This window comes from Neopsephotus bourkii, unplaced genomic scaffold (assembly GCF_033783945.1).
Source record: "Neopsephotus bourkii isolate Nb327-2 ecotype Australia unplaced genomic scaffold, CSIRO-AGI_Nbou_v1 NB_547, whole genome shotgun sequence".
Taxonomy (NCBI): domain Eukaryota; kingdom Metazoa; phylum Chordata; class Aves; order Psittaciformes; family Psittacidae; genus Neopsephotus; species Neopsephotus bourkii.
Window position 1 is genome coordinate 2,079,923 of NW_026901048.1, and position 16,536 is coordinate 2,096,458.

At 36.2% G+C, this 16,536-nt stretch overlaps 1 protein-coding gene across 3 annotated transcripts in view; it reads left to right on the forward strand.

The window, feature by feature from the left end:
• Positions 1–16,536, forward strand: part of LRBA (LPS responsive beige-like anchor protein) — a 400,194-nt gene that overhangs the window by 126,948 nt on the left and 256,710 nt on the right. For all 3 annotated transcript variants that reach the window (XM_061350996.1, XM_061350998.1, XM_061350997.1), the window contains exon 35: positions 8,605–8,713. In XM_061350996.1, the coding sequence (XP_061206980.1) occupies positions 8,605–8,713 (109 nt within the window). The remainder of the gene's footprint in view (positions 1–8,604; positions 8,714–16,536) is intronic.

The following is a 16,536-nucleotide window of genomic DNA, read 5'->3' on the forward strand; positions in this document are numbered from 1 at the left end:
ATAGAAAATAAATTATATGGGATTAGGACAGCTACTGAGTTAAAATAAAAATAATTTATCACATAAATTAAAATGCTACCTAAGTTTTGGTTTGGGTTTTTTTATTTTTTATTTTTTTATTTCTGTTGTAGGTGTAGGGGAAAATGACTGTTTTAGATTTTTTTCTTTCAAAATGTGTGAATGTTCTCAAGATGGATAAAAATAATGACCATTTTAATGGTCATATTTCAGTTTATGGTGAGAGAAACACCATTCTGAGGGAGAAAAAACATTTTGCTACTAGTCTTGATCCCAAGGGCCAAGGTAAAGTAACAAGGGTGTTCAGTTACAGTGTTAAGATCTAGCCTGTAGTTGTTTCCTATTATGTGAGGCTGACCTGTCCTGACCTTCCTTACAAAGTGCCTGCTATAAATTTGCCTCTTGATTAATGTTTTATTAGCATAGATAACATAGAGATCCCACACACATGTAAACCACAATGTATGGTTCATCTGTGTAAGATGATTATCATGAACAAATCAGTTTCTGAGACTTGAGTTGTAAGTAGCAGTTGCCTAACAGTTACTCAGCTTGTTCAGGTCAAGCTTTCAGAGAGCATTCTATCAGTAAACTCTTTGGAATTGACTATTTTCTTTAAAAAAATCTGCAATGCCCATCACAGACAGATGGAATCGCTCCCCCACCTCCATAAACAACATCAATAACTTATAGTCTAGCCTTAGCAGAGTGGTTGTCTCAGGGACAAATGATCCCTTGAAGACTGAGAAGTGTGGTTTTGGTTAGCAGAAAATATCTAAGTAATTGTTACTTCATTTCATTCTGGCTCATAGCAGAGTTGTTTTTTAAAAAAGTGGGAACATAACTTTCATTATTGGGGAATGACTCCTTTTATCTCTCTCTATCTCCCTCCATTGCTGTTAATAGGAGCCTTTAAAGTTATTGCTGAATTGGTCATTGCGGTGCTTTGTGGCTTTTCAGCATTCACTAAAATGAAACTATTGTCCTTTATATGACATGAACTTATATTCCAGAACTACTCTTCTTCTCTTTATGCGGGTTGCACATATACTAACACACTAAAACATTTGAGGCCTTGTATTTTACTGTATTTGCTATTGTATATTCAGTATTTTTGCCATAACATTATAATCTTAACTCCAAAAGCTGAAATGTTTTCATTAAAACTTAAAAATGAAAATAGCTGGATGATAATGATTTAGATGTAAACTGCTTAATTTTATAGTAAACTTGAGTTTATAAATTGTTTCTGTAAGTACACAAGAAAAGAAGACAAGTTAGTTGTTCAAAGGACAGAACTGATTTCAGCAAGTAAGGGAGGATGTCTGTGAGAGTACCATGACATGTGGAGTGTTAGGATAAATAAAATAAAATCAAGGACTGGAAGTACTGCCTAGAATTTTGGGAATCACAGAATTGCTGTTGTCTGCTGCCGTGGTGGAGAAAGTCCTGGTCATCCTGTAACCCTTGTAAACCAGGGTTTTATTCCCAGAGTTTATTACTAGAGTTTTTTTTTGACTAACCATCCCAGGGGATATTCCAGTTTAAAGTGTGTTCTACTGTTTGTTTATCAGGCAAATAAGATGACTGAAAAATCTTTCACAAAGAGACCTAGAAAAAGAGATCTGAATCTCCTTATACTGGCTTTCAAATGTATTTTTTACTTTTATTTGAAAGGTATGAATGTACCTCTCTCTTTCTCAGCGGTTAAAAGTTTTATGTTTAGGCTTGCTGTGTTTTGGCTAGGATTCCCTGGACAGAAATATGTACAGAAAGTTTGCCTCTGGGACTCATAAGATCTACAATGTGTGTGCTGCATTCAGAATGTTCTGAATTTCATCATGTCCCCAAGTAACTAATGTGTTACACATACAGTTGCTTCCAGGCTTTCCAGATGATTTCGGGTCCACTGCACATATAGAGCAGAATTGATTTGTCTGTGCCCAGTAAAATTTTGAATCTTGAACTGAAAAAAACCCCTCTAAATAGGAGAGAATGTGAAAACTTGTATGTGAAAATAGAACCACAAGCCTACCTAAACTGAAAAAACAGCTGAAGTTTTGGAAGGCTGGGTTACAAGCATAGTGAAAACAAAGAAACAAAACCCACCACCACCCCTGAATTAAAAAACAACAATGACACAAACCCCAAAACAAAAACAAAAGCCCTGTAGAAACAGAGGAAGGTAGAGAATAAACAAAAAGCTAAAGCAGCAGCTATTGGGAAAGATTCTCTTTCTGTGTGTGAAAATAAATGTCAATTTCATTACATTGCTACATTGAACATTAATCTGTTTTTAATAAAAATAAATGAGTATTGTTCACTATTGTAATGTCTGGTAACAGTATTTGTGCTCTTTGAAACATTGTTAAAAAGGTGCCTATACCCACGGCTTCTCTTATGTATGGGGCCATCTGTGCAGCAGAAGTATAGATTGCAAAACATTTTCCTTAGCCCACTGAACTTCTGTCAGTCTCAATTTCAGTCTTTGTGCTTACCTTTCACCTTTGGGTCCTCCCTTTAGAGTGAATGTTGTTTTGGAGCCTTGACCTGCTAGAGCTTTCTGGTGAGGGAATTTGTTCACTGGAGCCATTCTTTAGGTGTGATCTGGTTCACAGTCACGGCTGGTCCTCTCCTTTGAAGAATTCCAAGGTGTCCAGACAGATTCCATTTTTTCACCCTGGAACTAATTATGTTTCCTCTTTATGCAGGAGATGGCCAAGCTATTATTTCTGATCTGAAACAAAAGAAAGAGAAGCTTTGTTTTACTTTCTTGTGTGTACAAATGTCTCTTGTTATACTCTTATTTCCTCTACTTGACTAGTTAGCAAACAACTCCTTTGCTCTGTGAAGGTTAAAACTCTCTCCTGTCACTTTGATTCATTAGCACACTTTAGTGTGAAGCATCTTTTATGCTAGACCGTGTTTTCTGTATCAGTCAGTGCACTAACAAATGTACTTGAGCTTGAGACTAGGCGTGACAGTTATTATCCCCTTTGGGGTGATAATGGGTTTGGCATGGCAAGGGTTGAGGGATCAGTCTCCTAAGCATGCTGCAGCAATTATTCTTGCTTATTTTCACTTGAAGAGACTCAAAGATGCTTAATTTTAATTTTCACAGGTATAGTTTCCTTGGTCATTCAAAGAACTAAGTACTGTGTTCTACGCATACATTTTTATACATCTGCAAATGAGTATTCAAAATCTGGAAAGCATTTGCTTAAAAAAACTGCCACCCAAAGTTTGGTTGAAAGATAACCTAATTAAACTAGCAGGATACATGTATGATATCCTCTCTTTCGCCTTTGCCCTTTCAAATCCTTAACCAAAAAAGCTCAAGTAAAACTTAAGGATTCACAAGTGTATCCAGGAGAAGCAGAGCTAATGTTTTTTTGTATTTTTCTCTCCCTCCTAGATTCTTTGTTGTCTAATGAGGAATGAAATCTAATCAAAATTCTCCTGCAATATCAGAGGATTTTCCTCCTATATTGGATTTTCTGTTATGACTTTCAGTGCAGTTGGAAAGAGCTCCTTTGGTTTTGTTTTATTTTTTTAAGGATGCTTGCAAGGATTTTTTGTCCTCTGGTGATTTAATACAAATCTTATATCTAATATTTTTGAGAAACTGTAGCCTTTTATTAAAAAATAAATAAAAATTGTTGGAATTATCCAATGAATTCACAAGTCACGGGGAGAACAAGGAAGGCAGACACCATGCAAATCTGATATACTTAGCAAGCAAAAATCCCACTAACCAACAAAAAAAGCTCCAAACCTCTCCAGAAATAACTGCATGTAAATGGTATTATTCTCCCAATCCATAACATCCAGTAGTATAAAATCTGGAATGCTGTAATCGTCTGTATTTCTATAGCATTTTTTTTAGAAGGAACTGTAATAAGAAAATTTCAGCATACGTCACCTGCTGTTCCTTTTCGTTAATTGTATGTATTACTTTTGACTGGCCATAGATGCAAATATTTTTCAATATTAAAATAGTTGGCAATCAGACTAGTTGGGCAATTACTTCCAGAGTTTCCTAATGGAAAATAGGGGACAGATGTAGGCTGCCCCGTTCAGTTGTCTTTCACTTGTAATAGAGTGTGGTCACTCTGAAAGAATGAATTTTAGAGAATGTGTTGCCATAGGAGCAACTACTGTGATGGAAAATAGTTAGAAAAATACAGCTATTAATGAAAAAATGGATGGTAACTGAGACAGACTTATGTTTTATGCATAGTTGACCAAAAAAGGCTCAGGATAAAAATGATAGAGGTACTCACAGCCAAAGTAGAATTGATTACTACCAGTCCCGTTATTGCATCCTCCTTGTCCTGAGATTCTGATGACATAGAACCTGGACCTAAGTTTTGATTCGTAAGAGAAAAAAGTATTTTCCACATTTCCTTGCTGCTTATTTTTAGCAACCCATTCTGCTCAAGTGTAAAAGTGTTTTGTAAAAGGGATTGTTGGTCATTTAGTTTCTGAGTTTTTATGTTACTGTTTGGGTCTCATAGCAGAAACAACTTTGTCGATGTCTGAATTTGAACTACCAAAAGTCATTAGGCTACACTTTAAACAGCACTTAAATTGTGCTGAAAATTAGAAGTTGTAGGCTTTATGTGTTTCAGAAATGGGTAAGTGACTTGAGGTGGGGTTCTTGACACTGTATGACTTTTGTGTGTGTGCCCTAAGGTATGGTGTGACATGTACAGCCATTTTTAAACCAGTTTTTTATTTCACTGAGTTGCTTGATCATCTGTGCATGGATTAAAATGGCATAATTTCTGTGTAACTGGAAACATCTTTGCTGCAACATAATGAGCAAACAAGCTTTTTCTGGGGAGGACTAAGTCTAAAAAGCTTACATTAATTGTTAATCATTATTAGAGATGCTAATAACTTTAGAGGGTATGCATGTGACAAAAGTAGATTTTGCTTGTGAGAGCATTGTTGTGTCAGTGAAAAAGCAAAATCATGAAACACTTGAGTGCCTGGGAATTCCTTATTTTTTTTTATGTAGAAAGTTTCTAGTAGCATCTGCTTTCAAAATTGGTGAATAGAAGAGTAACATGAAGGTTTTATACCGCATCCTGTACTTATACTTGTATTGCACTATTGCTATCTCATAGAAGGTTTTCAGAAATCATACGGTGTACTACCATGCAGTGTCTCTCAGAATGTGAGCACAACCTCAGGTCAGTATTCACTAGGCCCTGAGATGCCCTAAGTGGCTATCCTAGATAGAAAAGATTGTATTGGTATGAGTGTGTTCCCTCCTAGATGTCCTTTTGGAGTGCTGTCAAGTTTTATGCTATTGGATGGCCAAGTGGGCATTTTGGTGAGTCTGCATACTTTTTAGGTTTTGTTTTGTTTTTTTTTTTTTTTTTTGTGGGGTTTTTTTTTGTGTTTTTGTTTGTTTTTTTCCTTTTTTTTTTTTGTTTGTTTGTTTGTTTGTTTGCTTGTTTTTCCTATTATAAGGGTGTAAATGTATTCAGACTTCAGGCTTTAGGACCTTATGGACTTGTATGTATTTTTTGATGATTGAATAGCATATCTGTAAAGCTTCACAAAGCAATTGTAAAATTTCCTTGCAACAGTAATTCCAACACTTAGCACATTGAGCAGTCAGATTCCATAAAAGACAGCATGTATCCATGTAGAACATACCTCCTTTTGGAGTAAGAGAGTGTCTTACATACTTGGTTTATGAGGAGTGCAGGTAGCCAAGAAAGGTAAGCTTTCCTGTCTCAGAGTTCTCTGTTGTGGCAGTATTGGGAATATATGTAATCTCTCCCTGTAGTACTTTATGAGAGATTTATGCCTAAACAACTGTTGTAAATGTCACCGGTAAAGCTTTTTCTGTATTTTGACTAAAATTGACAATTGTTGGACATCAGTAGTACTAACCCAGAACTTATCCATCTCTCATTTCCTTTGCTTGCACATATTTTTCTGTGCTATTTTTTCCCTTTTCTTTTGTAACTTCTCCTTTTTATTCATTGTAAGGAAAAGCTTGACTCTTTACTTCATCATCTAAGCACTTAGCAGCCAGAAATCAGAATAACATCTCTTACTTTGTGCCTTATAGTTTTCTTTTCCAGCGTAACACTAAAAATTAGAATCTGTCATGTATTTGGCTGGAGCTCCTCCACTCAATGGTTTAGCACTTCATTCCTGACCCAGCAAAGTATGCAAGTATATATTTAACTTCCAGCATGGGATCCATTCCCTTGCTTGTTTTTACTAGGGTGTTCATCTTTTCAAAGTTAATCACATGTTTTTAAATATTTTTAGTCCAGAAAGTGCTTAGCCAAAGGAAGAAAAGTCTGTCTGAGACTGTGAATGTAGTGTGCACTGAAAGCAGAAGAGTAGGCCTGCTATCCAGAGTCTTTATCCCCTTAGGTATTATGTCTAACTTCTACACAATGTGTCCATCCAAGCTCCATACACACTCTTCTCATGTTAAAGATCAGCAAAAAATTCAATTTAATAACTTGTTATAAATAGAGCCAAACCAGAAGGAAATTTCTCAGAGAATGAGGAGTGTAAATTGACGTATTGAACAGCATTTTGGCATTTAATAATACTGACAAAATAATCAGGTGTGTGAGGTAATAGTATAAAGCAAACAGGGTCCATGAATCTGCATACAGAGCTTATGATGCATAGGCAAGAAGGAAATTATTAGACTTCAGTTTTTCTTTCAGCTTGGGTGTGCATACTTTAAAAAGAAACACAGTTAGTTATAGTCAAAAAAATGAGGAGCTGTTCTTTTGCTGTGAGAAAAAATATTTATAAAGACATGTTTTGGATAGACCTTTTATTTAACAGAAGAAGAACTAATGTGATCTAGTTGCTGGAATAAAAATCAGGATAAAAGCGGACAAGAAATAGTTGTGGTTGTTTTTTTTGTTTTGTTTTTGTTTTTTTGTTTTATTTTGTTTTGTTTTTAACTGACACTAATTACCTAAGTTACCTTATTATAAAGCTTCTTTATAGGGAACATGGTGTAAAATATCATCAAATCTTAAGAAAACAAAATAAAAACCGTGAAGTTGGGGCATATTTCTGAAAGCTATGCTGTAGCTCAAACAGAAGGTACAGACTTGATGGAGGAAATGAAATTATTTTTGGGAAAACATGCATGATCAGTTCTGTGGAGGAGGCCAGAGCAGGTACCAGAAAGGACCATTATGATCCTTTAAATCCATGAGGTGTATTATTATCTAAGTGAGGAAAATGGGATTTTTCTAAAGATTGTTTTTATCTTCATGAGAGACAGACACTTTCTTCTAAAGTTACCTGATCTAGTTATTACAGTTTATAGCCACTTACATATGTACAAAATGTGTGGTTTGTAGTTTGGAGTTGTAATAGTACTTCTTCAAGAGTCAGATTCTTCTTGTCTCAGCAGTGGTCTACTCATCTGAAAACAGTTGTTTCTATTGCAGGTGGCAAGCTACACTTAACAAAATTTCTTTAAAACGTTTTATTTGCCTCAAATGGAAAAGTAGGAGCAGGCCATTGAAGCTCTTACTATGAAACATACAGACAGAGACAGGTGGAGTCTTAGGTTAGATAAGTAAGTTTTAGGGGATAAATTAACATTACATTAGAAGGCTTCCTGTGATAAAGCCTTGATGAACGTGTTGAAATGTACTTTAGCTTATATGTGCAATGCAAACAAGTGGTTTCATGTTCTGTAACAACTTTTTGTGTTAGCAACTGAAAATCTTCAAGAACCGGAAACAAACAAAACACAAAACCAACAACGAGCAGTTTAATAGATATTTTGAAAAACTAACCAGTGGAGCATGTGATGGATTTATCTGGTGTATCTTTGAGTACTGCTGTGGAAATGTGCATCTTCTAAAACAGTGTTGCTCACATATAGCCAGTTTTAACTTTATGAATCCCAATGTAACTAATTAAAAAGGAAGTGTTTTAGTAACAATACGAGAACTCACAGAATAATTGGGTTGTAATTCAATCTGTCAGCTCCTCTGCCATTCATAAACTCAGGGTTTATGAAGGCCTCAGAAATCTCAGATTGAATTATAGCTTTATTCTGTATATAACCTGGAACAATGTGTATCTTAGCATTTCATTTGTGAGACTGAGGTTGTTTTATAATCCTGAAAATATTACTTAAATGTATACTTACCCTAAGGTTTTGATTCTTACATTTGGAGAAAAAACTATACTGCAGTGCAATTCACATTTTTTTTAATTTAAACTTTACATCAGTTACATTAGGGCTTTCACTGTGGATGTTTATATACGTAAACTGCATGCTTTTCTTTATATTGTGTTGCTTGTATGTAAAAGATTTTCTTATATATCTATATTTCAGGTAAAATGTCTGTCTAGAGTGTTTACATTTTAGTTAATACTTAGTTTTACTATTGAAATACAATTTTACTAGTTGCCAGAAAATTATCTTTCAACCTTATTTATACCATTTTTTTAAACAATAGTCAGTTACGGAGCAGAACTCTAAATATTTGTGAATATATCTGTATTTACAATTTATTTTAGCACTTCATTCTCTCAAGGCAGTTCTTAAATGTTCTCTGCCCTCAGGTTACTGAGTCAAACCATGAAGGACCATTTGGTAAGGGTGGCTAATGAAGCAGAATTTATCTTGAGCAGACAGAGAGCGGAAGATATTAACCGTCATGCTGAATTTGAGGTAAGAAATTAAATAGTAAAACCAACCAAAACACCAAAACATAACAAGCCCACTGTGTTTGAGGATTCCAGTGTATGATACAGGTTTTTCAGGTGCATGGAGGTTCCATCCTGAAAATTACTTTGCATTCATAGGGTGTTTCGACAGTTTGCCACTAACTTGGGTGGAAAAACAAGCTGTGCAGAGCAGCTCAGAACTTGTCAGAATCTGCAAACCATAGTTTGTAGGGAAGGAATTTTGTCATGCCAATGTTGTACTTTCCCGTGAAGCAAATATCCCTATATGTGTTAAAGCTCCTTGGTGTCACAATCAAGATGTAACTCTGGAAAATAAACCCTTACTGAAGATAAATGGTTACAGCCTGTTAGGTGCAAAATGAGAAATTAACTTTTTTCTTTGAATCATTTGCTGTTTCACTTAATCCATCTCTAAAACTATTTTCCTTATGTTTTACACGCCTAGGTGTGGTTTTGGTTATGTTTTTGTATTTTTGTCCCACTTTAGGGATTCTAAAGTGAAATAATGGACTTTGTTTTTATAGACTGGTAATAAAAATAAATGGGTTTTTTTCTGAATCACTTTAGTCTTAGCTCCGACTTTGGATTTCAGTTACATCACATATCTCCTTTCCCTGTGCTTTTGTGTTGCTTAAATAAAAATGAAGTTAAATCTTACTAAATTCATTAGTATTCTGCTTAAAGAGTACTTAGTCTTTCTTCTGACATATGATATTACTTGTGGTTTTGTTTTTAAAATGAAGCATTAAGAGATTGAAGGCACATTTGTGCTTAACGTATTTCTAAATTGTTTTACTCTTAAATCTTTACTTGAAAAAATACTCCCCAAAGATGAAAGCATATTTGTCTTAGACAGTGCTTATGTTCTAAAGGTCATCTGTGTTGGCCCCAGGATTCAAGCTGTGCGTTGTTTAATAACATATCTGCACTTCATCTAGAGCTAGTTACCCCCTCCTGCAAACGGAGATGTTGTAAGATACCTACAGTACCATTTTGCAATGGTGAAATAGCAGGCATGTTTCATTTATTACATCAAGGGTTTGGCGACAGTCCTGTGGAGATGAAAAGTGCATCTTTTTACTTCATTGCCTGATAATCATTGGAGTGGGACATTCTTGACATCTTTTGCTCTGGATTTATGCAGAAGCTCTGTGCATGACATGGCATTATTGATTAGATGAACAGCCCACTTTTATTCTTCAGCTGCAAACTGTTCGCAAAGGTGTGTGCGTATGTGGGAAATCTGTGTGAAGTAAAGGGTTCTGTCATGTAAATACGGGCTATCAATGGATTCAGTTGTTCGCTGACATCTTCCCTGTTAGCCTTATTTCAGTCTCAGGACACCTTTTATGAGGTCTGGAAGAAATTTATGCTGAGCATCAACTTACATTTTTTAATATAGCTCAGAGTTTTGCTGTGACAACCCTTTAGGATAAGAGTTGGCTGATACTTTTTTAAAGTTGATGCTGTTTTGAGTCTGTGCTATTTCATTAGGATGGCTCAAGAGGTTTAACCCATCAGGTTGAACTTAAACAGAAACTAGTGTACCAAAATAGCAGCAGTCTGTTTATCAAGTTTAGTTTTATTACTGCATTGGAAAAACTTATATCTAGCATCACTTCTGCAGGTATGCAAATTGATGATATACAACTACTGGATTCTAGCAAATGCTTAAATAACAAACCTGGTGTCTCATGAAGTTAGTGTTACTGATGTCTGTGGCAGGCTTCAGTCAATGTTGTGTTTCTTTTGTGCAAGGGGAAGCCATTAGTCACATCCATTGAATTTGCAGATACCTCATCAGTAATCAGAAATTCCTGTGTACTGTGTTCCAACCATCCATGGTATGATCTCATTTTCACATGCCCTGTCAAGTGTGCGTGTCTTGCTTTAGCACAATGGTACTTTTTAGCTATAGTGTTCCTCATAGCCTTTTGAAGTGGTGCTTCAGACAATAGAAGACTTACCATTCTTCTGTTGTGCTTGGAATTGGATCTGTCACTTGACTAGCCTGGTGCTATTCCATTGTTTAATGGGAATTGGTATCGGCCATGTTGGGCTGCTGATATGCTGTGTATTGCAATTAGTAGGTATATTCCCATTGTACCAATGGGTGTTGAGGTTTTGATGCCTTAATTTTGGCCCTAACACTCATGTCATGACTCACTGATGTGACAGGAATCAAAGAATAGTTAGGGTTGGAAAGGACCTTAAGATCATCTAGTTCCAACCCCCCTGCTATGGGCAGGGATGCCTCACACTAAACCATATCACCCAAGGCTTTGTCCAACCTGGCCTTGAACACTGCCAGGGATGGCTAGGAAATAAGATAAAAAGGACTCAAAACAATTGATGCAGCCTTTGATGTGGTTCATTTTCCAGCTTGAGGACCTGTAAGAAAGCAGAGCAGCAGATGATGAACCATGAGCTAGATTGTTTTGTCTAGCCTGACTTGTGTGGTTCGGTCACAGGCTTTGCCACCTGAGCTATGGGGATAAAGGGTTGAGTGACTCTGTGAAGTCTGGTTGAGTGAGGGATAAAGATTCAGAGATAAGATTTCAGATAAGAAATGGTGTAAGAACTGTCATCCGTTTTTCATTTTCATTCAGACTTGCATTTCTGGTGGTTCAGGTGACATGTGAAATGTTCCATGGTAATATTGGGCCAGCAAATACCCAACACCCAAATTTCTTCCTAAAGATCTGTAGTATATTTACTGCTACCTGGTTTTAATTCTCCATTTCTAAAAGCCATGAAAAAGTTGAACCTTTCAATATATGTGTCAGATTTTGGACAGATTTGCAGCATGGCGACAGAGCAATCTGGTCTTACAAAGTTTTCTGTAAACACTTTTCTTTTTTTTACTTTTTTTTTTAAGCAAAGGCAGTTTTGAAGTAAAAGGCAAAATATCTTTTCATCATTTAAAACTGAGCTCTGGTATTTGGGGGCACATAGAGGCAGGAGGAAGCAATGGAATATCTGTACAAACTTCAAAATGAAGTTCTATATTGTATATTAATACATAGTATTTGGTTATGAATGGGCTGAGGATGGTCACTGTAAGAGGGAGGAAAAAACCTAGAAAGATAGGTAGTACTAGGAAAAGCCCTGCTGTGCTGGACAGCTGCACTTTAGAAATTTGTCATGGGACATTTTAAAAGTTGCATAGGGTCCAGAGGGAAGTTACCCCTCCTGTTTGGTTCTTAATTCAGTGCAAGTATCACAGTATCACAGTATGTTAGAGATTGGAAGGGACCTCAAAAGATCATCTAGTCCAATCCCCCTGCCAGAGCAGGAACACCTAGATAAGGTTACACAGGAACGTGTCCAGGCGGGTTTTGAATGTCTCCAAAGAAGGAGACTCCACAACCTCCCTGGGCAGCCTGTTCCAGTGTTCTGTCACCCTCACTGCGAAGAATTTTCTTCTCAAGTTTAAGTGGAACCTCTTGTGTTCCAGTTTGCACCCATTCCTTCCTTGACTGAGAAATGTCTGCTTATCAATTCTGTCATAGTCAGGAGGAGGCAGAGAAGCAACAGTAATGTGGCACATACTCCCTTTGCTGCATAACGGCTGATTGGGTCTCTCCTTGCTATATCTCCATGTGGTGGTACTTTGCATTGGTTAGAACATGGAGAGGAAAATATCTATTCCCTTTCCATAACGTAGGATAACCAAAACCAAAGGAAGGGCGTCTAAAGCAGGAGTGGGTTTTTTTGCGTGTTGTTCCAGTTTGTGCTGTAACTTTAGGTATGTGGAAAACTCTGAGTGCCTGCTATTTAAATTAAACGGATTTGAAAAGAAATCTTTTCTCTCCTCCCTGTGTCTTCTTAAGGCAATTCTCTCTATTTCAGAAGCTTCAAATACAGTGTCTTAAACAGAGCAAAATCAGCACATCCACTTCTGTATCTGGTGGCAAGAAGGGCATCTGTCTTCTTGGCTTGGCTGTTTTTCTTCCTTTATGTTTGGAGTGTCTGTCTCCTTTTGCATTGCAGAGCCCTCCTTTACCTCTGCAGTCCTGTACTTCAGAAGCTTCTTCAAACTGGAGGTGCTCAGCTGCCCTCATGGGAGATGCCACCTCCCACCCTCTTCTAAGCGACTCTACCTTACAACTCAGCAGCCTGCAAAAGACAAAAAAAAAGTCCACTTTGGTGCCCGGCCACTTTTTTTTTTCTTTTTTTTTTTAATAGGAGCTAATGTAACTAAAATAAATTATGAGCAAACCAGTTATGCTGGCTGTCTTCTAAGAATTGCTTTGGAGATGAAGGATCAGTTGGGAGGTTTTTCTGTGGCTGAATAAAAAAATGTTAACCTGTTTCTTGCTTTCTTCTGATGCTTTCTTCACCTATGATTTCATTGCTACTTCTGTAAGTAATTGCATCTATGAATGTAGACGTACAGGGAGGTCACAGTGAGACCCAAGACATATTTACCCATTTTACAATGTGATTAAGCAATATTCCACTCATTTCTCTAGTGAGGTGTCAGTGAAGCAAACATTTTTACAGTGAATGTGGAAATGTGAGCATTCGTAACTTAACTTATAACCTTTATAACCTTAAAATTTGCCCAGTGTCCCTGGGATTGATATATATGGGTCTCTTAGGCATTTTTCAAACCCAAAATGTTTGGTATAGCTGAAAATCCCAAAGAAGAACCTCTTTATGCCTGAATTCCATCAACTAGTTTCATGCTACCACCTAGGCTGCTTTCTAGAAATGACCTTGAAAAATGCGGTGATTCGTACTGTGTCTTAGATTGTGTGCAGACTACTGTGGAGTTGGGCCTATGAGAATAATTGGATTTGGTGTGAGGAGTGAGGGAATTTTCTGCTCTAATTGACTTTATTTTATAATTTATTACAGGAGCTCCCATTTCCTTGGATATGCCTCCTGTCTTACATAAATCTTCTCATATATTTATGTGTGAATATACATATTTATAGAATTCTAAATATGTAAACCTGCAAGTGTTTTAGACCTGCATTGTTTGAGCATTACAGTGTTTAATCTTTGTAGTGAAGGTTTTGTTTGCTTTCTCATGGCACTATTGGATTTTGACCAAAATCTGTAATAGCATATCTCAATGCTTGTGTAAAGAATTTTTGATTGGTATCCTTCCAGCAGCATTGGGTTTTATTTGCCTGGAATATTTACATGAAGGAATTAGGAAAATGGAGGGAAAGGTGCTATGCAGACCCATTCATAATGTTGCACTTTACAAGTGTGTGTAGAGGAGCAATGGACACTGCAACACAATTTTCAGAAAGCATTCTAAAATGGTTGGACAAGGATTCTTCATTCTGAGTCTGTGAGGAAAACTGACACTGGAGTAATTTTATTCAGTAAAATGTAACTGCTGCTGTAATTTACTCACCTGCTTTCTCTAAGTGGCTGTTTTTAAAGATTGTGTGGTGTGATTCCCTTGGATTTCTGGTCTTACTTTTTCAAACCATAGTCATCCATAGAAAAACAAAGTGCTGGCATTGTTGTTACTGGCCATTTCTGTTGATTAACTGAGAACTTCACATGACTTTCCCTTTGCATTTGTTATAAATCATACTAGGCAGCTAACTTCTCTGCATGATTTCTCTTCAGTAATTAAATCTAGCATTTCCAGCTGCTGTAAAATTTGTTGCCCTTTTCTGCTCAGTTATGGTTTTGCAGGCGGAAGACTCGAACTTCCTCACAGTTTTAATTCTTACTCAGTATCAATTTATAGGCTGTGTGTAATAAACTGAATGTTTTACTTCATGGCTCATGCGGAGAAAGGAATCTTAATACAAGTATTGTCTTGACAGATATAAGATGCAAGGCTAAGCAGGCGTTCCAGTAGTGAGTTGGATGTAGCTGTTTGCTTTTTGTTTTCTTGGCAGAAAACTGAATTCACTGATTCCATTGATTGATAATGTTGTGTGTTCTGCACCTTTTCCCTTTCGGTGTACTAAGCATTAAATATTAGAAGATGTTATTTGTGTCAGAGGAAGTAACTACTGCAAATCAGTTGTGGCAGGAATACCTGTAACTCAGAGAGAATGTTTGAGAGCCCTTGAAAGAATTAGGAAACAGTATTTGGTGTCTTTGTTGTTTCTGTAGGTGATGGTTACATTTACATGTAACAAACAGTTACTGTGTGGAAGAAAGTTTTAGTCCTTGGCTGAGTCCCTATTCTCCATATAATTTCCAGTTTTTAGTAAGGGCTGCTTATGTTACGGATCTCATACATCAAGTTTGGGGTTTTTTTTCTGCGTCTCTTGCAGCATCCTTTTATATGAATTCTTATTCAATATACTTAATGGCAATGACCTTATTTATTAGAACAAAATATTTCAGAATGCTTTCAATGGGTATTCTGTCTAGTAGCATGGGTTATAAGTAATGGGTCTTTACAGAACATAGGAAGATAATCGATAGCACAAGTTGTAGGTGTCCTGTATATTACAGGATATAACCCAAAGTTATATATAGATTGCAAAAATGTAATGTGGCAACACAAACTACGTTAGCTGTACCCTCACAGAAAATAAGGCTTTACACATTTTGTTCTGAACGGGCTTAACTTTCCCAAATTTTAATTTTTAAATAGCCACTGTCCTTTGTATTGGGCAGGTTAGGCAGTGGAGCACCATCTGTTGGTAGAAGGAAGAAAATTTTTACTTCATTTCTAAACACTTTTGTTTTGATGTAATATAAGCTCTTCAACAGAGTGCTGAGCATGGAAGAAATTTTATTTTTTTTTCCGTTGAAAGATTAACCCATTTTGTTCTGCTGCAATATGGTGATGAGTCCCAAACTGGAAAATTAAACTTCTTGTATTCCTGAGGTGGCAATTTTGGGGTTTGTTGTCTCATGTGAGGTAAAGGATACTGTAATGAGAAGCTCATTTTCTGGTTGAACATTGTAACATTTTCCCTGGTCTCTGGGAAGTGTTGGGGCAAAGTATTGCCTGACTATGGAAGGGTGAGTGAAAAATCATAGTTTCTCTTTCACTGTGCTTAATAAACAATGGGAGGAGAAGGCATGGAAACTAGCACTGACTGGAATGTTCAGACATCTTTTTTTGTTATATCTCAAATTTTAAATCAAAATAGTTTATGGGACTGTGTCTAAGAGCTATCAAAGGTATAATAATGTTTATGAAGTATCTTGAAAAAAAAGTCATTTTAGAACTATTCTCTCCCATGAACATTTCTGATGAAACGAGAAGTGAATGTTGCCTTCATTACCATTTTTGGATAACATTTCTAACAAATTATGAGAAAAGCTATATGAAGAGTGAAATTTAATAAATATCAGTGTGTTATTGGGCTTTTCAAATCATCCTGAATACAGAAACCACATAAATTCATAACTGTAGCTATTTAATATAAAAAGATGTTATCTTTCTGATGCTAATGAAATCTGTAATTAATGCTTAGTCTTTAGCAGTATCTCTTTGAGACTTTTCCACAATTTATAATCTATGCTATGTTTCATTTACATACTAAATGTAATTTGAAAACAACTCCAGGAATATCATGAAGGAATGAGTCTTTTATACACAATGTTTTGCAATATTAGCTGTATGGTATGTTTACTTTTTATGGCCTTTTTTCTCTCCTTTTAAGTATTTAACATATCTAATTATTTTTCACTTGCTGTGAATGATAAACTTTGTTTTAAAAACTTTTTAAACTCTATGGTAAGTACTCCTACAGCTGATTGTTTTCACTAGAGATTGTCAATGAGCTCAATTAGTCTACTCTCTATGGCTTTGGAAGTCTTAGCAGAATATGCTTTGGAATTCTTACTTTAGCATTTGTAGACCCT